We start from the raw sequence: 23,197 nt of genomic DNA on the forward strand, positions 1-23,197 counted from the left end.
AAGTCACATCACATACTAACTCTGATTACAGGAATAAATCTTATCTGTTTCCTTTTTAAAAGTTAGAAACAGTATTTTGCTTTTCTATTATTTTTGCCAAAAATAAATATTTTTGCAGTAGAAAAATACATAATTAAAATGTCAGTTGTGATTTTACTTTTAATAGTTAAAAGTAGTACCAGAAACGAGATAAAGAACCATGACTGTGAAAATTTAAACTTATATGGAAAAAACTTAATTGCCATACAATAATTCACACTTAACAACAGAACAGAGTATGTTGCTGCTATTAAGGTAATTGATCAATCATTTAATTGTTTATGAAACACATGGAAGCCCATTCCTGGCTTAAAAATTCAATTTTTTCCTTACCCTGAGAAAGTGTCCCTGGTTAAGCTGCCATTGTGTCGTAGGACAGTTTTGCTTAGGTCAAAAAGCACATCGTGTAAACTCTGTTCCTCAATTTTCTTTGTGGTTAGCTCAAGAATTTGTGTATTTCTCCGGAAGAGTTTGCAAGCATAGCAAGTAGCTGCAGCAGTCTCCATTTTGTCTCCCGTCAGAACCCAAACTTTAATTCCAGCTTTCTGGAGTGCTTCAATAGTGTCAGCAGCTTTTTCTTGCAGTCTGTGGAAGTTAATTGACAACATACATGGACAGATTGCTCAGAAATGAGAAATTCAGAGGTCCCTATTGAAAGGTTTTCATAAATAAACAAAAAACATGACTAAATATAGCTTAAGAAACATACTAACCGATCTTCAACAGCTGTAGCACCAAGTAAAATAAAATCTCTTTCTATCTTCTCATACACTTCTGCCAGTTTCTTTTCCCGGTCCTGGAGGGCCAACTTTGCATTCTGAAGCAGCTTCTGTGCACTGCTATATTCTTCTGCTGTGAGCTTTTTATACGCAACACACAATGTCCGCAGTCCCTCCTAAAGAATGTAATCAAAAGAAACAAAGTGCCTCTAAGAAAACTTTTCTTAGACTTTTTGCTGGTCTATATTCCAGTTTATACCGGAATATTTGAAAAATTGGAATGATTTTACTGTTAACATGAGGAGTCCCACTACTTACTTTCATAGTTAAGCGAGTATAGTATAGATTATTACAGTACAGTATAGACCAGAACATAGGTCAGCTTGATCCTGTGCTGCCCTGGAAGCAGTTACAGCCTGAGGGACAAACCTCAATCCTCCAGAAGAGAAATAGCTCAGTGACCCAACTGGATGTATGAGATTACCGGCAAAAGGAGAGTCAAGGTGAAGGTTTCCTGCCCTATGTGTATAATTAGGCAGGATGAGTCTGAATAAGTAACAATAATATAAATAGTAGCTCTGCAGAGTCTGATTTTGATGCTGTGTTGCAGCAGAGACAGGGACAAAACATCACAGTGTTGAAAGTGAAAATCTAACTGCCATTTCAGTGAAGTGAAATCTAGAATTTAGCTGTGGGTGTTTCAGACTGGACCAGACTTTTGAACTGTGTGATGAATAAGAAAGGGAGCATATAGACTGTGTAAGGCGGGAAAAAGTTGCTGTAACACTGAAGAGAAGTTTTGCCACCTCAAATATATTGCCTTGCACAACACCACTTAACTAGCACTTTATCTTTATAAACTTTAATCCAGCAGGCCTTTGGATAGTTACTTATTACGTATCAAAAAAGGAGAAGTATTAAAATAGCTCCCTGACTCTTGCTATTGATAAGGGCAGGTGTCAGGTGGCTGCCTGTATCTTCTTTCAGAGGCTTCTGTGTGCAGAAGCCAGCCCTATTTCCAGTTATCGAGGACGAAGAAACAGCTGTTGGTCTGGATTTCTTTCTTGACAGACATTGGATGGATATGATATGTAAACACTTCTTTCAGTTTCATTAGCCTCCTTCACTTGTAAATCAGACAGCTCTTTCATACAGTAAAGCTTAGTAAAGCACTTTGTCAAAGAGTTTTGCAGTTTCCCTTCAAAACTAAAGCAGGTAACACTGTAGGTACTTTTTCACGTACCTGTAATAATACTTGGTTTTCGGTCCGAGTACTGGATGCTAGCAAATTTTACCCTGTTTATAAGACTGGCAGTCACATTCCATTGCAATGGGTTCTGCACATTTTTGGACACAGCAAAATTCAGTATTCTGTAACTCTAAATACTACCTTTTAGGTAAAAACAAGTTCTGAAGGTTTTTTGGTTTTGCTTTTTTGTTTGTTTGGGTTTTTTTAAGGTGATCAGGCAGTTCATAGCTCATTTTTAGCAAGTAAAAATGTAAGTATAAGGACGATCACTGCACTGTTTCTCCATAAGAAGCACATTTGTTGCTACACTGTGCTCTAACAGATTTTCTATTTAAGAGCTTGTAAAGCAAATAAGGCAGCACATAAGAATTACTAAGGCTAATTAGTATTTAGCCTACTAATGCTTGGGACTGACAGTAGGAATGAGATTTTCAGTGAAGTTTTTCACTTTTCTTTCATTGAAAAGTTAATTCAAACCACTACAGTAGTGAAACTGTCATACTAATAAGCTGATCGATAACTGGGTAACACAGTTGTGCATATCAAAGGCATCCATATCTCACCACAACTGCCATTTGGAAGATGAGATAGAGGACAGACTCAAATAAGACAGCAACACAGACTGCTACCCATATAGCCTCTGTGCACTTTGGCATAGAATAATCTTGGTGCCTGAGAGGACAAATCTGTTAACAGATCAAGTAGGAGGTCACAACACTGAATTTTTTTTTATTTTGACACTGATATCACATGAACAGATCAATAAAATGGAACCTTACCACTGCATTGCGTTCAACTCTGGATCGTACTTGGTCAATTTTGCCTTCTTTAACTCTAGGAAATATGGAAGAATCTGCTCCCTTACAAAACAGAAATATATCACCTAAAAGAGACAACATATGGAATTCAAAATGGCCAAATATATCTTTCTTCAAAAAAACATCCAAATTACTAAGTCTTCAGAAAGATTTTGCCTAACTTTTTTATAACCCAGCACTCATGCTGGGTACCCAGTCCCCTTTTTTATAAGAAAGGCACACAGACAATGATTAATTCTTAACTCTTTGATAAACCTGAAATAAATTCAAGTGAAACAAAAATATTTAAGAAGAAACAGAATGTGACAGTCCTACCTGTTGAAGATTTAACGATTACACTCATTCGCCGTCTCACAGAATCAAAACTCAAAACCTCCAATAATTCAAATCTGAAACAGAAACAGAATATTTTTTTAAACAATTCTGCTTTTCCACATCTCTAAAGTGATTATTATGACTTTGAGCATATCAAAGAAAACATGACTTCTAACATGGAAAATTAGTTTGAGTACTATGGAATATGGAACTAGTACAGAATTAAACAGGAGGCTACAAATAATAAAATAAAATAGGGAAGCCTCATAGCTCCTAATTACTTGAAACAGGATTTGTCTGCAGGATGTTCCTAAGTGTCTCTGGATGTATAGTCAATATAATTTATTCAAGCAGAAGAACAGAAACCTTGCAGTAGAGGACTACACTCCTTATAAAGTAAGTAAATTCCTACCTATAATACCTAGGCATAACCTCAGAACTGGAAATGCTTAGGTGTTGACATGGAAGCCTTTATTTAATATTTTTGTAATTTTGACTATTCTTATCTCCCAAAAGTGCCCAACTAATTTCATTCATCTTGCTCAAGTGTGTATCTTTTACCCTTTTACTTATTTCCTTTTATCTACGAGAGCCTCCCTTTTTCCAGCACAAACATAAGTAACCCAGTCATTAATCTCAATCTCTTTGTTAAGTCCTAAGTCCTTACAACGGCCTGGGATTCAAACCTGTGCAAGGCCACAGTGTTTGTTTAATTAAAAATTACAACAGATTCTAGCAAGGAGCTGGATCAGGCCTATGTCTACAAACTGTGATGCATTTTGGAGAATATTCCTCATAATTATAGTGCTTTCATAAATCACCAAATGATACTGACTCCAGTTCTTATGAGTAGAGCCATGAAAGTCTGAACTAACCTTCAGGAAAAATCCTCCATATTCCCCTAAAAGGGGGAAAAATAAATGCAGAGTTCCTGTATTTGTGTCCAAGAGTCCCTGCGCAGTTAGCAGAGTACACATACAGGAAGATCCAGACATACAATACACATAACCAGCAAACATCTACAGAACTGTAAGGTAACATTTTCAAAAGTATGTACATCCCATTGAACAGCTCTACTACTTAAATGTTATTGAAAATTTTACTAATACTATGGTCCACAAAATTTATTCTACATGTCCAAGAAAAATAACAAACAAACAGTACCTGTTTTAAATTTTCTTTGAACAAGCTATAATGAATTTATTCTACAGATACTACCATCCTGTAAATTATACGGATTATTTGTGAACAAAAATGAGGTACATACGATTTTCTATTAAGAAAATATTAATTACCATAAAACAAAGGAAAAACACTCATAGTTCCTAAAACTATCAGGAACTGTTAGATCAGGTCACCACATCTTTGTTATTACATATATATTTCCTATTTTATATATTGTCAAGCTAACAGATCAAGTGAAAATACAGAACTATAGGGTCTATTAAAATTATAAATACTAATAGATAATTTATTTTTCTACTGAAGTGTACAATATCTGCCTTTTCTGAATTAAAAATTAATGTATAGAGAAATAACGATTTATTAAACATCCTCATCAGTCTATTTTGTTGCATTTTTAACCACTCACTTCTCTATGTTATTTTCTCGATTTAAGATCTCCATAAAATTGTCCTTCAGCCTTAGATAGGTGTAACCAAGCCTGTAAAATGAAATACACATCAAGAGAATGAATACAACAAAAATATAATTATCCAGTTTAAGCATGATTTAACACCAAGCTTATATTCTGGAAAAACAAAAAAAACAAGTAGTTTTAATTTTATTTATGAATGTCAATAATCACGATTTTGTGTTAAGAAAATGATCACCTCTAGACGATTTTGTGTTTGTTACTACAATTTTTGTCCTGAAAACAATTCTGAACTTCAGTAATTAGATCTCTAGATTTAAAAAGTTTAATACCTAATTACAAACATACCTTTGTATTCCCTCAACTAAAGCAACTTCATCAGGTGACGATGATATATATATACATGATCTCCTTGAGAACCGGTTTTTCTTCAATCCATCTACGCTGTCATCATCTTTTACCTGAACAGTGTGGCAAAGACAAAGAGCTCGGAAAAACAGGTCTTCTCTCTCCTAAAAAAGAAAAGGAATGGTTGTCATTATGTGTTATCACTTTCAAGTATTGCTTTGAAAATTTTTCTTTCGGAAGGTTATCAAACATCACTGTTTACTACTGCTCACTATGAGACAAAAGCAGTGTCTAAGGTCACCCGCCCTTTAAGGGCAGTCAAGTCTTCCCCAGTGGTAACCACACAACTGCCTAATAGCTGCCAGTGCTACTGGCATTGCCCTGCAAGTCAAGCTGCCGATGCCCGAAGTAGTGTGCATCTTCTGCATCATCTGAGCACCCAGATGTGGCTAAAGGTCTTTTCTTTACTTTTGCTTAAACTTCAGTATTAAATAGTAGTATTAAATACTAATCAAGGTACAATTTCAGGAATTCTGAGTCCAGAGGGATGCAGCACCTGGAGCACAATTATTAACAGAGTTTAGAGATTTTGATTTCCTATGCAGCTTGAATACCTCTCAGAGCTATGTAAAATAAAAGACGTGGACATTTTGACAGCTGGAGTCAACAACTTCTATAACATTTCAGATGGTGTGGTAATGACAGCTTCTGACACCAGAAAGAGATTTCTATTTCATGGATATCTGTCTGTGTTATACCTGTATCTTTGTGTCTAAATCTTATTCTTCTGTGCTGTTCAATATAAACTGTCTATGTCATTGTAATTCCAAGATAAAAACACAATGTACCTTGGGACCACATTCTGAGGGCCATGGCTGTAAGCCATAAGGCAGCTGAATCACACCAATGTATTTTAAGAGGTCTTGTTTTGCCACAGTGAAGGGTATGGCCAAAGTATGATTTGAGACTGTACCGATATATTTCAAAAGATACTGTCCTTTGGCTCTGATTATCCTGCCCATTTACACCCTGCTCATCAGTTGACATGTGAAGTCTTCTTAACCTTCAACTAACTTTGCTTTAAACAGCAAAAAAGCCACAGCACACACATGCTGTGTGTAGCACATTCATATGTGACTATATTCAATCACATTTAAAAGTAATTTAATTTGGTCATAAACCATTCTCTACACACACCTTCACTCAGTGATGACTAAGTAAGTGCATTGAGCATTCATTTTCCCCCTTGAGGAGTTGCCTGCCTTGTTTTCCCTATTGTAATTAATGTTAAACGGAAACTAGATGTTACTTTTTTTAGCTGTTAACCAAAGAAAACTGTATATTTTTCGGTTTTATTTAATTCAGTTTTATGCTGCAGTAAGTTGGGAAACTTCCTATTAAGTCTTAAAATCTTAGTCTAAACTAGCATGATGGATGTACTTCTCCTGTTTAACTGAACTTTGGTCCAGGCAGATGATCCAGCAAGTAGGCCTAACCGAAGTTAATCCTATTGTGCGAAGCCATCAGTGAAAACACAGCACAAAACCACACAAAACCAGAACACCTCCAGTTTGGCTGGAGACTGAGCTAATAAGCAGCCAAAACTGCATTAATACAGCAGAAAATCTGACTACAAATCAAACACTTCAAGCTATGACTATCTACAGCCATAAGGGTCTGTTGAGCTCTCCCTCCGTAGCAGCTGGCTGCAACGTGGTAATCTCTCCTTGAGTAGGAATGCCTCTAAAGGTTACCCATCAAGGCTGAGAGATTCCTTACCTGACACCAGGCATGGATGGGTTGGTGAGTGACATTTTTTGCATGCATGTAACATTTAAAATATGTATAGTAAGCTTACACAATAATCTTTGTATCCCATACTAACTTTAAGTGTAGTGTTGACCACCAATCCATCTGTACTTATTAAACATTTTACATATCTAAACTTACTGATTATAACTCAGTAAAATAACTAGTAGATCAGGTCAGAATGATCTCTGACTCTTCTGTGACAACTAGGAGAAGAAAATGTCTATGTTGTGATGCATTTCCAGCAGTTATCTACTTTGATTAGTAAAATTCAAGGATGCTGTATTTCTAATATTCCCTTCATGAGCACAGTTCAATATTCATGTTTCATTGTAAAGACCAAGAACCTAGAAAAAGTCATCGTACCTTTCCACTTCCTCCTGGAGAAGAATCAATCATATCAATGCCTGTACAATCGTGGAGAATTTGGCCATTGCAGACAACATGTGGTACATAAACATGTCCTTCAATGCAACATTCTACAAATTCCATGTTGTTCTCAGTTAACGTTCCTGTTTTATCTGTGAAGACATACTCAATCTGCAAATGAGCACAAATTAAAAACAGCAGGAATATGAACTGAGATTTTTCAAGGTCTCTTAACTTAACAGTTTATTACTGGGTTACATGTTCCTTCAAAGATCCTTACGCAGGCTCTTTCAGAAAAGTAAAACAACAATTTCTTTTGGAAGTCATCTTCCACAGAAATGTCAGCACTGAAAGATTTTACCATACAAGAGTATAAGCAAAGATATCTTCTGCCTCATAACACATTATTTAGAATGTGTTTAACCTACTTTGACTCTTCTCTCAAGCTGCTTTTTGGTTTTTAATGTCTTTCTTGCTGCAAGACAGATATTTATGGAAACAAAATGCACACAAATCCCATTTCCCAGGGATCATTATTTAATGTACGTGTCTGGATTTGGATCAGTTACCACCAGAACGGTCCTTAGGGGAGTATCAGAATTCCTCACTACAATTATGTTGGTGTAAACGAGTACTCTGGACTAATGGTCACATACAGTTATACACACAGGCACTGTTATTGCCCTGGAAATGTTCCTTTTGTCTCAGTAATGGATTTTTCATTAATTTTATCTTTTACAGTGAGTCCCAGCACTTAAGAATAACGTCAAAAACAAAACCAAAACCTGAACTATAAACCAGAACACTACATCGGCACAAGCTCAACTTTGGATATTGGAGATAGGTACTGTACACAGATTGTACGTATCTGTTGGGTAAACTGAGAGCGTTATGCAAGGTTTGGAATTAAACACTGAAAGTAAGGCAATTATTTACTATTCACCATTTTTTCAAATAAACTTTAACATTTATCAAGTGCATCAAACAAAATAAACCCAAACTTTTCGCTCTCCGTCGTAAGAGAAGTTATTTAATAAGTGAACTTTCCTCCTAGATTGCCTTTTCTAACTTTCATTAATCTAAAAAGGTAATTTTCCAAATTTTCCAGTGGTTTGTATCTGTGGACACAATATCCATATTAAACTTTTTTCAAAGTCAACAGGATTTACATGGATTTCTTTAATCTCAACTCCCATATTCAGTTTCATAACACATCTATACAACATACAAAATGCTATCAAGCAAAGGCCTTTTATCCATTCAGTGTGCTGCTTTGCAATCAACATCTGTTACACAAAAAAAAAAGCAATAAAGCAAGTTTATCACTATGATAGTATTTACTACAACCACAAATAAGGATTCACAATCAATGCCTTCATTAGAAATGTGATGCATATCATCTTTCAAAAACATAGAAGCAAAATTTAGTTCATTGGACTAGTACTAATAATGCCAAGTACTGATGAGGGTCCCATTCTTGGGATGATGCTTCGATTTAGTAGTAGTAAGTTATTCTTAATAACAGAATCACAGAATGGTTGAGATTGGAGGGCACCTACGAGGTCATCTGGTCCACCCACTCTGCTCAAGCATGACCACCAAGAGCTGGTTGAGTAGGACCACGTCCAGATAGGTTTTAGTTATCTCCAAGGATGAAGATGCCAGTGCCTCCCTGGGCAACTCAGTCACTGTGACAGTAAAATAGTGTTTTCCTGATATTCAGATTGACCCTCCGGTTTCAGGTTGTGCTCACTGCCTCTGGTCGTGTCACTGAGCACCACTGAAAAAAGCCTGACTCCATCGTCTTTGCATTCTTTCTTCAGGTATTTATACATATTGATAAGATTCTCCCTGACCCTTCTCTTCTTCAGGCTGACTAGTCCCAGCTCTCAACCTGTCCTCACAAGAGATGCTCCAGTCCCTTCATCACCGTTGTGGCTCTTCACTGGACTCCTTCCAGTATGCCCTTGCCTCTTGTACTGTGGAGCCCAGAACTGCACACAATACTCCCCTTATTGCCTCACCAGTGCAGAGTATAAGGATCACCCCTCTGCACCTGCTGGCAACACTCTGTCTAATGCAGATCAGGATACCATTTGTCATCTTTGCCACAAGGGCACGTTGCCAGATCATGTTCAACTTGGTGTACAGCCCAACCCCCAGGTCCTTTGCTGCCAAGTTGCTTTCTAGCTGGGCATCCCCCAGGGTGTACTGTGTCACACCATCCAGATAATTAGTGATCAGGTTTGGATTCAGTATCGACCCGTGGTGTAAATCACTAGTTACTAGCCTCCCACTAGACTTTGGACTGCTGACCACCACTCTTTGGGCCTCGCCATTTAGACAGTTTCCAATTCACCTCATTGTCTGCTCATCCAGCCCATAATTCATCAGTTTCTCTATGAGGATCTTATGGGAGACAGCACCATCTGTCTCCCATAATAATAAAATACTTGGTACTATCCTTTTATCCAAATAGGTATGTGTCCCTAAAAGCTTAATTACTAGTTTGGCTGTACAAAACCAAGGAAATACACCATTTATTTATTTATTTGAAAACCTATGAAAACATTTTTAATTCACAGCGATCCTAAATATTTTCTCAGAAAATATTTGTGCATATCTGTGTCAAGCTAATGACTTTCTTAACACAGAATACGAAAGATAGAATTTCTTTTGGAAAATGAGAGCGACAGTCAATCATTTTACTGGATGAAACTTATGTCTGGAAATTTGTTGTCAGTCTAGCCAGACAAAAAGGGTTTTTTTTTCCATCTGACTTTTACTTTAAGGAAGTTGGATGCTTACATAATCTCCCTCTATAGTCAACGGAGAGAAATCATTACATTCTTAAGGTGTTTATCCTTCACTAATACAGTAATACTAACCGACCTCCACTGACTGGCTGAAAGATCAGAATTTTTAATTCTGAATATCAGAAGATCTCAAATTTTATTTTTAAAATTAATCAGCACAAAAGAATATGCACACTAAGCTAAAAAAAGTGTTAATTTTAAAATAAAAATTACAGTAGAAATAGTTGAAAAATTTATCATTCAATGGAATTTACCTGTCCCAACTCTTCATTGAGGTCAGAAGTATTCACCAGTGGTCCTTCACCTGTGTCCTCATCAAACATTTCCTCATCCCATGTAAGGAAATAAGAACCAAGAAATTTCTGCATTTCGACAGTGACATACATTGATACAGGAATAATGTAGTTGAAAAGAACCATGAATGCAAGGAAGTCTGTAAAAGCCTGAAGAAACTGCCAAAGAAACAAGATGAAAACATTGATTTTTCATTTATCACTAAAACCCAAAAGATGACTACATACATTTGCAAATTACTTTTTCCTAATAACTTTCAAACAGTAAGCAACACCTTTCACACCTTACAGTTCAGCACAGGATGTATACCTTCATGATTTATAACATCACAACTAATTTGGCATGAAATTTTTTTTTTGTTTTAACTTGTATTTTTCTTTATGGACATACAGGTGTAGAGTACAGTTACATATCATTCTTGTAAATACCTAGAGCAACTAATTAGAGTGATTATACATGAATGGTGAACATCCATATGAGAAAAAGGAAAATTGTACATTCAGAAATTACCAGAATACCATAAAACTACAGTAACTCACTCAAGGATTACCAAATTGCATAACTTTCAGGCAGCATTTCACTAATAAATACAGGATTTCCCTTCTTTCTCTCAATACCAGTACAAGTAGAATGTGTGCACATAACCTAGCTCGATTTCTTCACTGGTGGAGACTGGTTAGAGCTGTAGTGTTACTGGTGGTAAAGAGAAATCTATAACATGCCTGGCTAGTGTGTGCTCTAAATAGTAAAGAGAAGAAAATTTTCCCCTAGTCTGGCTGGGAGAATTTAGTGAAATAATATTATGCTTTCTGTAATGCTAGGTTCAGTTCATTACTTTGGATCACGTGGGTATCCGTTCTAGACTATGTCCTTGCTCCCATAAGGACACTGGACACTGGTAACTCTGTTGCTGGTCTCTAGTGCTCATGACAAAGTTACAGTGCTATATGAAACTAAGCTTTTGAGGGGTATTTTTACAGAGATTCCTGCAGCAGATGCTTTTGAACACCTGTTACATGATTGCCAATAGTTGTGGGATTCCTTTCAGTCTTCTGTTTCTCTGCAAGAGGTCAGTTCTTCAATAATTCACATCAATGACAGGACACTCCAAAAGATTTCATGAGACTTTTTATACTAAAATAGACATCTTCTCATCAGTTAAATTTACACTTACAATTTAAGTGCAAAAAAATCAATATACAAGATTTCTACAAATATACTTTCATCACTGTTAGCAAAAAAAAAAAAAAAAGCAACAATTTATGATTGGCTGTATACACTTCTCAGTACTATTCATAAAAATTAAGGGTTCAGTTAAACTTTTTTGGTATTTTAATTTATTTACATACCAGATTTCTTTTCCTTTCTGGTTCTGTTTTCTGATTATACCATGGCTCATCACGAAATGGTTCACTCTGCCAGACGTACTTCAGGACAGTATTTATTAGTGCTTTACTGATGAGAATACAGAGGTATACAATAAGGAACACATTCATTGATCTAAAAAAAAAAAAGGCAAAATAAAAACGACATCAGCATATATACTACAGAGTTTAATAAAAAATGTTACACTTGTGCTTCAGCCTAACATTTTCTGAAAGTCTAACAATGCTGTGATGTTAAATAACTACTCTACAATGTTTTCCCAATGAAGAAAAATATTATTGTGGGCTATTCTCTATTTCAAATGTTAACTGCTATAACTGTTTCCAAAATGTGTGTGACACATTAGTGAAAACAATAGCGTAGATGGAATTACAACAGAATAACCAGGATTGTATCTGAAGACTTTTTAATGCCATTTCTCCAAACCAACATAAAAACACTCACGTAAGTACTTTTACAGAAATGTAAGTCTATTGAGAATGTTTTGCTACGTAGCTGTAATAGTTTAATTCTTTCTAGACAGATCTAAAAACAGGAAGACCAAGAACACTTCACGTTTAAAATGCTATTTACATTAATAACAGGCATGAACTAAAAGCCATGGGTTGTACATCAATAACAACACATCGTCATTGCTCAGTCACTGCATAAGGGCTGTCAGATGGTCAGTACATCTTGCCTTAATCAATGACATCTTTTTTTTCCACAAGGTTGGACACCTTACTGAGGGCTGATGATTTCAGACAGAGTACGACTACAAAATAATTCTCTGTCAGCTCATTCCTTGAGGACAGCAGAGTCTTCCTTTCCCATCATATGTGCCTGTATGGAACTTTTAAATTTAGCTAAACCATGGAAAACCTGTCACATACAAGCCTTGTGTTACTCCAGTTGATCAAAAATGAAGTGTGTCAAAAGAGTTATTTTTACTGAATTCAAGACTTAATTGGAATGAAAAGGAATGTTAGGATATTTAAGCACATAAATCTTGGAAAACTGTCAGTAGGTGTACTCTAAAAAGTCTTCCACATCATATCTTAAAAGGTAAGCATTACATTAAGGTAGCTTTTATTTTTAAAAAACATTTAATATTTAATAATAATACAGTATTGAGAACTTAATTTATATGGCATTATATGACTCATTTTATTAGTAAAAAATGATTCACAAACCCCCCTACATTTTAAGTCCCTGTACCTCTTTTTAAATTTAGATCAATGAAAAATATATTTTTAGGGAAAAAAAAAAATAAATTCCCCTTTTATTCATCATTCAAACATGCAGTTTTCCACCCCCCAAAAATATGAGAAATTTTACTTTTCTACAGCAGATCGCTTCTGTGATTTTGCCTGGTAATTTAATGCCATCTTAGTTTCCATACCAGTGTAGATAGCAACACCTGGAATTAGACAACTTGTTTTACTGAAGATTGCACAATACAATAACTCAATAAAAGCACAATTCACTAGATTATTATGCTGTCATTTCTTTAATTCTCTGTAGTCTGAAGAAAAAGAATAAAGATTTGGATGATACTCAAAAACTAGACATGGCTTTAATATCTTGGTTCTTAGAGGGCAATTTTAAACAGCATTTACATCCCATTCCAGAGTCACAGTTCCCAATTGCTAACACGTTGCTACGTATCAAAGCCAAATCTTTTGGTATTACCAATTTCCTGTTGATAATACACATTGAGACTAAACTTCATAAGATTAAATACAAAAACTAAAGGAATATGGATTTAAAGTACTTATTAAACCAGCACACCTGTACATTGCTAAAATAAATTGCTAAAATAAAGTAATTTAGGATCTGGATTGTGCTGGGGTAATGGCAAATACTGCATGTGTTAGGCAGACCAGAAACAGCCACTCATATTAGGAACTTCTCTGCCCAATACACAAGTTAACAGAAATATTAAAACCATCCTCTAAAGTTTACAGAAATACTTACTACAAACTAATTATATTAGTTCATCTATTTTAGATTACAATTAAAAGCAAAGAGAGTAAGTTTAAATTAATATATAATTTCTACACTCTTTTTGGAGAAATGTTGCAAGATTTTGGTATTTTAGGCTAAGTAGTTCATGGCTATCTATGATCTTCTTTCTTCGGAGTACAGAGGTTGCATATGACAGAGGATGACTTGGATCCTTGTCCCTTTGGTCACCAGCAAAAAGTGTCTTGTTACAACAGCACTACTACTCCCTCAAGGCTTTATTGAAGAACTTCCAAAAAACCATCTCAGTGCGTGCTTCCTATTTCTCCTGTTTCTGCTAAAATATTCAACATTTTCCATGGACAAAGACAATCTATACACAAAAAATACACAGGCGAGTAGAAAGTCTAACTTTGATCAGGAACTGTTCAAGATTTTTTTTTTTTAATCAGCTATATTTACATCTGGTTGGGGTATCTGTTTTGACAAATAAGCAAAAAAAAATTTTTTTTTTTTTAACAGGCTCATTAACTGCTTTGGGAAAACAACGTTAATTCACAATGCTTGGTCAAAAGCCATATATTTACATGAAGAAGTTGAATTATCTTCACTAATCCTTGTAGCCTAAACCATAAAATCTCCCTCCCAAAAATCTATATAGTCATTGCACATCATTAATAGTAACTTTGATGCAATTACAGCAACAATAAATCCTATTAAAAAGTTGTAAATCAAGTGATTCAATAGAAATCATGCTCAGCAGTAACTGTACAGCTGTAATCTTGTTTGATGTTTGCTTATTACTTCACAGTCCATTTAAATAATCAGTAGGAATATTTACCAAAGATTTTTTCCGTGTTCTTTAAAGTGGCTCCTCTAAGAAGCAGATTTTCGGATCCTAATGGCCTGCAAAAGGTAAGTATTACAAAATACAAACATTTAGAGAAAGAGCAGATCTTAGTGGAAGCCACATAAAACAGGAAATTAGTTTTACTCTAATATTAATTTTTATTGTGTAACAAAATTACCACGCTGTATCTAAAAGTTTAAGTGAGAATTTAAAAAATATACAAATGCCAAAAATTAAGCTCATAATTTCACAATTCAAGTCTTAAACCAATGCATCTAAACCCCATATACATAGGTACTTAACTAATGACTCATCATCCTAATTATAAGGTCCTTATTTTTAAAAATACTGATTCAAGTCTCTTTTAGGCTCATATAAGCTATAGTGTCCTGCCATGTTAAAATTACTTACTAAGGACAATACGTTCTTCCATTTTATTTTAAGTATAAATGGCATACTTATTGCTTGATACTTACGGTATACATTTAAAAACACAAAGATAATTTATTGAAGAGTAGGAAATCAATGTAAGGATCCCCATGCAGTTTAAATTAATGATTTGGAGCATGATATATAATACAAATCACCATATGAGTGCAAATCCAATAACTACTTTATAGATAGACAGTATACATAATTGTCAGACTCTAGACAGCAATGGAAAAAAGAAGTTCAGTATTTTCGAATGTTACTTGAAGTGTTCTTGTAGCATGAAAATCTCAAAAACCAAGAAACTCTAAACAAAGAAAAATCCCAGGACCATAACTGATGTAAAACCTGAAACTAGTTCCATTTAAAGCAGTGATGTTATAGGAATGATTTGATTTCTAAGACATTATACCCCAATGTAGTAAAAAATGCCAATTGCTCTAATAGTGCTGTCCAAGGAATATAAGTCTTAATGCCTCAGATTTTCTTCTCATTCACAGCATTATACACAGATCAATCTACCGCTGTTGAGATCAAATAGGTATTTTCTGCTTATTTTCCTCTCCTCTCCCACCCAAGTCCATTTCCAACTAACTTCATTAGTCAAAAGAATCTTTAAAGTGAAAGGAGCAAAAAAAGATTGTTTTCATAGCAGACTACAGCAATCTACTGTTACATGATACATCACTCAATGAGGAAAGGACAGTAGGATCCCCAAGAAAGGACAGAACAGCTCACACAGCCAATGTTCTGCCTGACCTTCTTATCCGAGCGACCCCAGGAAGAATACAGACCAGAACTGCTGAGAGATGGTCACTCTGGATGGTGACAGATTTTTGCACTGTTTTTGCAGTGCAGTTATGCAGGTGTTTCCTGAGGGAGCTATGGCACTGACACACTCAGCAGCCAAATTTCCCCTCCTCTTTGTTTACTGAGATAGAAAATCATGTCTCTACAGACATACTGAGGTTAGGAAGGCACTTAGGCAGAATGTAGTAACTTCCCACATGCTGGGGTCTAGGATATCAGAAGTCTCTCCCTCCTATTGCTTTGCCTCTTTGTGGCAAGGTCCTGAACAAAATCAGGTATAGCAAGTCTCTTCCTTGCTGGGTAGACAGAAGATTCGAGGTAGAAAATATAGGAAAACTCATGTCTCGTTCGTACTGTGTCATTTTAATTCTGTATTTGCTGGACAAGGAATGCCCTGGGCTACAGACTGCTCCTTGAGCAGAACACACTGCACTCCATTCGTGATGAAACCTGTTTGCACAGGAGGCAGACCCAGGGTAATAGATTGCCATCTCCTACACCACATAAAAATTGCATTTCCCTGGATGTGGCCCCTTCTGAACACACACAACACTGTAGACATTTTGGAAAAATGTTCAACCTCCCTTCGTAAAACTAAATATGATATTTGGTATGTTCAAATTCTTCAATTTCTATGAAGAAAAAAGAAAAAAAATACACAAGTGGTAATATTCACGCTGTTTGGTGAGCTACCAAGACCCCATGCTAATGGCACAGTATTATGCAAGTACCGTCAAAATCCTAGCAACATCATTTACAAATTAAATATATGTCATAAAAACCGAAGTTGACTAGACACAAAATAAGAGAAATCTAACTGATCAAAATATGAAATATTTATGATATCTAAAATTACAATCTGTAGACTTCTAAGAGAAAAATATTTTATCAATAAAACAAGGCAGCACAATATTGGTGAAACAAAGGTAATTTGCATTATTGATACTTATTCAACTCAAAATGTTTAAATGAGTAGAAAACTCTGGAACTTCTCTACCTTGCAGTAGGCTCATTCCTATCATGGTAAACATTTATTCGTCCAACAAATCTGCAAGGGAAATACACAAGTAGTTTAATAGCACTGCTAATCTGTGTATTCTTACGTATATATGTCCCAGTATTTCAGTTTTTTTAATGTACATTACAAGGACATGTCATTCTGTCTATATACACATGTATATACACCACACATACTTATTTTAAAAAGGCAATTACTCTCACTCTTAGAATCTTTAAAAAGTATATGTGAGAATAGATTATTTGAGAAGTATTTTTACAGAAAGTATTTATTACAGTGAGCAAGCAGCTTACATGCTCTGAATATACAGGAAGTAAACAGAGATATACATGGATATATTTAAAACATGTAGATACAAAAATACACAGAATATTAAGTCAATGTAAAGTTTGCAAATAAAAGATATAAAATATTATAGAATTATGTATAAATCTCCTAATTAGACAAGAGATCTTCTTCTCTAAGTTACCTGAGGTAAGCAACAGTGTGATTATTATCTGTTACAAAACTGAAAACCTATGACTGAATTAAAACCAAAACACAAAGCCAGTAAAAAAATTTCCCTCTGAATATATCTAAGTACATTTTATTTTATGGGGGTGGGTTGACCCTGGAAAGCAACCAAGCACCCATTAGCATCTCACTCATTCTTCCCCCAGCAGGAAGTGGAGAGAATCATAAGAGCAAAAGTGAGATAACAACAGTTTAATAAGTGAAGGAAGAAAAAACAAGTGATGCAAATGCAATCACTCATCATCTCCCATAAGCAGATTGATGCCCAGCCAGTCTCCAACCAACAGCTACTTTGGAAAGACTACCCCCTCAATTTTGTTGCTGAGCATGACATTACATGGCACAGAATATCCCTCTGATCAATTGAAGTCAGTTGCCCTCACTGTGTCAGCTCCCAGTCTCTTGCCCACCTCCAGTCTACTTGCTGGGGAAGTAGAGTGAGAAACAAAGTCTTGACACTGTGCAAGCACTGCTCAGCAATAACTAAAATACTGATGTGTTATCAACATTGCTTTAGTCACAAACCAAAAACACTACACCACATGGGTTGCTATGAAAAAAATTAACCCCATTCCAGCCAGACCCCAATTGAGTAACTTAAAACCAGAAGGGATTAAGCCAGACATTAGCATTCTGGATGGCAGAGAAAACTGTGGGGAGTTGGTGGGTCTGTTACCCTGGAAGTGAGCCTCTTGGGCTCAGAGGAGTGGCAATCTGTCTGATGGGAGAATATACAACACTGTAGAGAAACATCTAAAGACACCATACAGTTTGTTATGATGCATCATGGTGTGAAATGACCATTTGTCTTTGGAAAAGAACATTTGCCCTTGTGTTTTGCTGAGAAATAAAGTAAAAATTAGCAGAGATAGGAGCTATCGACCAATAAGCGTTCTCATTATTAATGTGTCAACAGCTGTCCCAGCAAATTCCACCGTCTATAATGGCATGAGCTTCCATTTCAAAATGTTCCCTTCATGAGTCATGTATTTAAAAAAGGATCGAGTCATTCACAGAATTCGTTTTCTATAGAATCCATTCTCTTGCAAATTTCTAGATCAGTTCTTTGGTCACTGTGATCAGGAAAAATAGAGAACTTCACACCTCAGAAATAAACAATGTTTTCTATTAATCTTCCTACAGTATTTGCCTACAAAACAGTAGATTTTAGTTTGTCATCATATTGTTTTCTGTATATTATTTCAGCTACTTTCACAGTGGCAGGAAGAACAAGTGTTTCCCAAGGATATGTGGTTTTTCTGTCTTTGCTATTAAGAAAGAAACTTCAAAAGAGGCTTGTAAAGATTTACGATTTAGTGAAATTTTGTACAGTACTTTTGTAAAATCCTGAGTATTGCATTACTTTAAACACTGCTAAAAAACTATAGAGGTTTTCCTTCATGTTCTAGTTGCTTAGTTTTCAAATGTCTTGCTAATCATAATGGCTTCATACTACCATTAGCTAGTGAATGTTAACAATAGTAGATGTAAATTCATATTTCAAATAGTCTTGATAATTTCCAGGTTTTTTTTGGTTGACTTCTTGTCAGATCTGATTAAATTGGCATTGTTTTTACCTCATAGTGTGGCTGATGAAAAGCTCATACTAAGAGTGAAAGCATTTGCCATTTTCTTGTTCACCTGTGCATGCATTATTAGTATCTTCACCCTGCAGTTTCTTTGCAGGCATCTTTTTAAGCAAGTTGATAATTTTGTGAGCGTGTCATGGTTTAACTCCAGTCAGTAACTAAGAAGCACGCAGCTGCTCACTCACCCTCCCCCCTCTCCCAGGTGAGATGGGGGACAGAATCAGAAAGAAAGGAAAACTCATGGGTTGAGATAAAGACGGTTCACTATGACAGCAAAGGAAGTAGCGGTAGTAGTAGCAGTAATAATAATAAATACACAGCTAATAACATATACAAAATGAATTATGCACAATTTCTGACTGCCCGACAACTGATACAGCCTGTCCCAAAGCAGTGATCAGAAAACAGAACTGAGAGCGATCTTCAAATGATAGTGACAGAGAGAGAGAAAGAGCGAGCTGCCCAGCAGCCAACCCCCACTTATATACTGAGCATGACACCTATGGTATTCAACGCTTCCTTTGGCCAGTTTGGGTCAGCTGTACTGGCTATTGCCCTCCCAGTTTCTTGCACCTGCACATCAGCAAAACCTGGGAAGTTGAAAAAGTCCTTGATCTCTTATCAACAATAAAAAACATCAGTGTATTATCAACATTCTTCACATAGCAAATCCCATGCTAAATCCAAAACACAGCAGCTACTGGGAAGAAAATTACCTCCTTCTGAGGTGAAACCAAGACAGGGGGTTATTTAGTTAGAACTAGATAATATAATCTGTAAATCCACTTAATTAGCATATATAAACTGCAATACTTCGCAACATGCTGAAAGCAAAGGAAGGGGGCAGGGTGCCACTGGCAACCTCTCCGCTTTGCAGAACACCCTCTCTTTCCCCGAGACTCCTCGCAAACTGTATGTGACGTGGGAGACCCTGACATATAGACTAAGTAAGGTTGACAGTGTTAGGAAATATATTGAATATTAGTAATTTTTTCTTATTTTTTAGATTAAAAACATAAACAGAAGTTCTAAAGTTTTTGTCACACAGCCCAGTGTCTTACGCACTCTCCTCTGGAGACCACTGCCCTAAAGCAGACCAGTGAACTACCTGCAGGAAAGGAGCATGGATGGAAGACTAACCTGACTTCAAGTTCACTCTGGAGCCCACCCTAAGCAGCCAGATGCAGCCAGTATCTTTCCATTATGATACTCCTATAATTTACTGTTAGGATACCTTAAGTGAAACAGGTAAGAATTATTTCCTTACTTATAAAGGTCAGGCTGAGGCTGCTCACATTCAATGGTAGCATGTAATGCATCGATTTCTTGTTCACTGTGAAATGCCTTTGTATCTTGAACAGCATAGTAAGTCTGGAAAGAACAAAAAGGTATAAATAAAATAAAAAAAGTAATGACAGACATTAATAAGACATACACAAGACATTAATCTGCAAATGTACTTCAGTTCAGCATGAAAGAGATTTACCATCTGTTACATAACAGCTCATAGTTCAATTAAGATGCACCTTTAAATGCTCCTAATTGGGTGTCATCTTACATTACATGCAAGTACCTTGCAGTGTACTCACAAATCAGGTCACCACAAAAGCATTTAAGTACAGACAAGTCTGTGCATTATCTCTGTAATCTGCATATCTATGCTGGACACAAAGTCACAAATAAATATATTTTAAAACTGTCCATGAAATTATGATACTTTAAGAGAAATGAAGTAAATTTGTAGAAATGCAAGCTACACAACTTAGTATATCTGCTTATAAATATAAGTACGAATTCATATTGTGGTCTGTGTAAAAAAATTAAATGCAAGCTTTGCCTTAAAAATAGAATGTAGAACATTTTATTACTTTATGACTGGATTCACCATCCAAACTAGCTGTTGTAACAAAACATGTTCCATCTCCTCTACTACTTGACAGCAATATTAAGTCACACGGGAACGTTTCATCTTCTTTTACCATTACAATATCTCCAACCTAGGAAAAACACACAAGAAAATAAAATGCATTTACCATTTACATAGCAGCCCAAACTTCAGATTTCAAACCCAAAACATATGTTCACTCAAATATCTTCAAAATTCATCAATTTTTATTTACACCAGGATTTTACCACAGGAGTAAAAACCCACAGAAGTATCTCTGAAAAACTGAATTACACCTTGTGGAATGACTGAGGTCTGCTGCGTACTACCTTTCCTTTCAGGATAACCATTTTGCACATACTGTCTTATTAAGTTTTGCAACTTTGAGAGATGGAAGATACTATCCTTGTTTTAAGACTAAGTACAACAAAACATTGTTTCAAAAACAGCTGGAGATGTGAGCTACTCTCATTGGCTCCTAAGGATAAGCATCTAGCTCCAAATATTATAATTAGAGATAGCTGAAAAAGCTAAGAATTCCAAGGCTGTCAATAAAAACAGGATACATTTATCAGCAGAATTTGTGACTAGAAGTTTATCTTATTTTTATCTATGTTTTAAGTTGAGCAAATAAAATTTATTCATGCAAACACAGGTAATATCTTACAGCGTGTTAAAGAGTGTCACAGAACAGCCAACTAACTTTAAATTCAAAATATTACTGTTAACCCTTCAGGTGAGAAACAGCCTTTGATATATTTTTGGAGGTAAACTTTTACAAATGAATATTAAAAAATGAACAAATGGCAAAGATACACTACATGTTGTAAGATACTAAAGTTTCAGTGAAAATCCTATCACAATATGTAATTTTTAATGTAGCTCAACATCTGTTCAATACACTTTTATGTCATAATTCATTACAATAAGATTCAGCTTAATCATTGTTCTCATTACATGCTTATAAAGCTAAATTCCAATACACTCAGCAGTTGGCAGGAGTCCGTTAATTCTAGTTAAACAAAATAGTCCGATAGCAGTCAGGAATTGTAACATCTACAAACAAAATGGTGACAGCTTAGATAAGATTTACTAACATGTATTGAAGAACTAGGATGACGATAATAGAGGAGATTTTAATTCCTGTAGAACCTTTTGTGTAAACTATGACATATTTTTGAAAATCATGACTTCTAGTGCAGCAATAGACCTGTACATTTTACTAATTTTCAGTCTCTGAACAAAAATTAGAGACTTATTAAAACAGCATGATGACTCCATTTCTAGGGGAAAAAAAAGCTGCACTTTTAATCAATAAAAAGTTTTGGGCTGTTCAAATTTAGGAAGGAATTAATTTAGTCATGTATCTCATTTTGATTAAATGACTTCTCACACATCATTCTGCAGACCCTGGGAAATGAAGATATGTAATGAGACAGTGAAGAGGTAGGTTTGGAACTGGAGGTAGTGAATGTCTTGGCTGGAGCCAGCTTGAACAATATAGACAGTTCAGTCTGAAGAGCAGTGGACCCTGACAGACCAGACGACCGCTCAAGTTGCCTTATTCTTCCAGCATGTGTCTTCAAGGGAATCTGCCTTTTTGACACAAAATTATTAATTATCAAATACAGTCATATGATAAATTACAATAAAGCCCTCAAAGTGAGAGCTTTATCAAAATCAGACAAAACACTGTTAGGGAATTACCTTGAATAAACTATCAGGTGACAGAGAATCCAACTATTCCTAGAACAAACTATAAGAACACCACTTAACTATTCAGATTTTACCAGTTCTCTTTACCACTGAAAACATTAATTTAATTTCCAGCTACCTAAAACACAGTGATATTACTGCAAGTTTAATCACCTCTACAGATGCCATAACAGGAAATATCAGAATTCTTCAAAACATTAAATCCGGCTAGAGAGAAAGTTGGGAGGCCAATTTAGCAAACAAACCCCTCCTGAAAGTAAAGTGTCACTACAAGAAAAAGCATGAAAAAAAACCCAAACATTCACTGTGCCTGGAGTTTTTAAGTTGCCACTGAAAATATTTACACATCAGAAAGTGAATTTTCAGGTGCAACTCAAAGACAGAAGAGTCCTCTTACTTTTGATTTTCAGAGATCATAGTGTTGAATGTCTTTATTATTCACTAATGAACCTAGCAAGATTCTCTCTGTAAGCCATGGAATACAAGTTACTCTGCAAGCCAGGAGCAATCTATAATACAACAGTCTAACAAAACATAAGTAAATAATCTACACAATTTGCAAAAGAAAAAAGGCACAAATATAAAAAAAAAAACCCAAACAGTTAAAAATATCGGCAAAGGGCATCTTAATAAAATTTAAAAGGTGTTCTGCCAACATTTGCCACTGTGTAAGCTAGGGGTGCAAAG

The 23,197-nt window shown here is 35.6% G+C and overlaps 1 protein-coding gene across 2 annotated transcripts in view; it reads right to left on the reverse strand.

The window, feature by feature from the left end:
* The window catches only part of ATP11A (ATPase phospholipid transporting 11A), a 128,143-nt gene that overhangs the window by 25,879 nt on the left and 79,067 nt on the right, over window positions 1–23,197 (reverse strand). For both annotated transcript variants that reach the window (XM_086770348.1, XM_086770356.1), the window contains exons 6-19: window positions 20,778–20,906; window positions 20,177–20,280; window positions 16,787–16,837; window positions 14,542–14,606; window positions 13,074–13,155; window positions 11,720–11,870; window positions 10,331–10,528; window positions 7,258–7,431; window positions 5,083–5,246; window positions 4,732–4,803; window positions 3,141–3,214; window positions 2,787–2,890; window positions 753–934; window positions 373–624 (exon numbers count right to left, since the gene is read on the reverse strand). In XM_086770348.1, coding sequence (XP_086626474.1) covers window positions 373–624; window positions 753–934; window positions 2,787–2,890; window positions 3,141–3,214; window positions 4,732–4,803; window positions 5,083–5,246; window positions 7,258–7,431; window positions 10,331–10,528; window positions 11,720–11,870; window positions 13,074–13,155; window positions 14,542–14,606; window positions 16,787–16,837; window positions 20,177–20,280; window positions 20,778–20,906 — 1,802 coding nt within the window. The remainder of the gene's footprint in view (window positions 1–372; window positions 625–752; window positions 935–2,786; window positions 2,891–3,140; window positions 3,215–4,731; window positions 4,804–5,082; window positions 5,247–7,257; window positions 7,432–10,330; window positions 10,529–11,719; window positions 11,871–13,073; window positions 13,156–14,541; window positions 14,607–16,786; window positions 16,838–20,176; window positions 20,281–20,777; window positions 20,907–23,197) is intronic.

This window comes from Chlamydotis macqueenii, chromosome 1 (assembly GCF_036417535.1).
Source record: "Chlamydotis macqueenii isolate bChlMac1 chromosome 1, bChlMac1.mat, whole genome shotgun sequence".
NCBI classification, from domain to species: domain Eukaryota; kingdom Metazoa; phylum Chordata; class Aves; order Otidiformes; family Otididae; genus Chlamydotis; species Chlamydotis macqueenii.